This window comes from Egretta garzetta, unplaced genomic scaffold (genome assembly GCF_000687185.1).
Source record: "Egretta garzetta isolate BGI_Z169 unplaced genomic scaffold, ASM68718v1 scaffold94, whole genome shotgun sequence".
Classification (NCBI taxonomy): domain Eukaryota; kingdom Metazoa; phylum Chordata; class Aves; order Pelecaniformes; family Ardeidae; genus Egretta; species Egretta garzetta.
The window spans coordinates 7,005,054-7,006,726 of record NW_009259683.1 but is presented as its reverse complement, the minus strand read 5'-3'; the positions used below and the strand labels follow the sequence as shown (position 1 = coordinate 7,006,726).

The 1,673-nt window shown below is 47.0% G+C and overlaps 1 protein-coding gene across 1 annotated transcript in view; it reads left to right on the top strand.

Moving 5' to 3' along the window:
- Nucleotides 1-685: 685 nt before the first annotated feature.
- The window catches only part of NPY (neuropeptide Y), a 9,630-nt gene continuing 8,642 nt past the window's right edge, over nucleotides 686-1,673 (top strand). The window contains exon 1 of the mRNA XM_035894065.1: nucleotides 686-706. Coding sequence (XP_035749958.1) covers nucleotides 686-706 — 21 coding nt within the window. The remainder of the gene's footprint in view (nucleotides 707-1,673) is intronic.

Here is a 1,673-nt window from a genome sequence, read left to right as displayed (position 1 = left end):
GCAAGCGATGGAGCCAGAGCACAGTTGCTCTCTGGGGCGTTTGCAGTGTCAGGGGTATCAGACTGTCACATCAGGCTGCTCCTGTTGAGCCAGTGTGACGACGACGTGAACACCCAACACGTGGGAGTGCTGCTGGTGGGAGGACAGAGAGCGCGGGATGCAGCAAGGCCACTTTGTAAGACGTGATGTCACCCTATGCACGGATCTGCTGAAATTAGGAGCTAGAGTTGCTGGCTGTGGCATGGAAAATTATTCACACACATTAAAATTCTTCACTTGGTGAATGATAAAAGGCAGCCTATAATCTTGCTCTGAGTTTTGTGGCCAGTGCACTACGGAGTCATGAAGATTTCAAAATATCTCTTGATGTTAAGAGCTCTGGAATTTTCTTTGCTTCCATGTCTTGAAATGGGCATAGGCCAGCGAGCTTCCTCGCAAACTGCAAGAGCCATTTATTTGCCAGTTTGTTTTTGATTTTTTTAAGATAATGTTGAGGTTCTGTTTCTGGAGTGATGAAAATGATTGCTGGCTTTGCTCTTGAGAACTGATATTGTTTTTCAGATCCTGCTGGATTATTATAAAGCCAATAACTGCATGTGATAATAACTATAGAAATTAATAACTACATTTACAGTAGCATGTGTATGATATAATTTTAGAATATGTCTTAAAGCTTTCTGTCGGTATGTCTGATGTTCTTACTCGGGTGATTGTTATTTTACCTTCAAATTAAAGTAAAAATAAGATATGATCAGAGTCATGATTTGTCATTCCAACTGTAATTAGTCATTGGTCATCAAGATGCTAATCAAATTATCTGTCTCTGAGGAATTAACTTAATTTTACTAATACGTATGAATAGTTTCCAACTCTACCAAACTCTTCAACAATTTCTGAAACTTTGTTTGGGTTGGATTCATCTTATCCAACTTCAGGCACCCTGGTAAGTCAGGTGTCTGGTTTAGCCTGGTCGCCCAGGCTGCTGCTGTAATCGGTGGAGAAGGGTATGTCGCCAGAAGATGCCAGCTCTGCTTACCTCTGACCTCTGTTGTAAGAGGGGTCAGATCACCGTCAGAGTGCCCATCTCTCCCCACTGACTCTAGGTCTGGACAAGTTTAGGGAGACACGTAAATCTGGCACCATGGGTGGATCAGTCCCTGTAGTCCCATGTTGCTGGGAGAAGTTGTTGTGTCCCGGATTCAGCAGTGGTTCCCTTGGGTCAGGACAGCTACTGGAAAGGCTGCTGTGATCCCATGGCATTGGTGAGCTGTTTTCTGTGGCATGTGGCTCAGGCATGGAAATAAACCAGAATAAAGTCACTTGAGTAAAAGCCACTCAGAAGGTAACCCTGGGTGGGCTGTAGAGGGTCTCTCTGGCAGCGTGGGCACGAAGGGAGGTACAATTTCATCGCCGCAGCTCTGGAGCCAGTCCCCTGGGGAGTTAAGGCTCAAGATTTACCCGTTCAGTAGGTGTGATGTCTGAGCCTGTGGCACCGATTTGGTATTTTTGGCTGCCCCAACCCATCTCGCTTTCTTGGCTTTGTCTTCGACAGCACTCCTGCTTAAGCAGCTCAAGCCTGGGGCCCCTCCGGTGCCATAGGAGCGGGGTAAACTCGTACCCCCCTCTCGCTCCCCTTCCTTTGCCGGCTCCGGGCGGCACGGCGGCTCCACGGC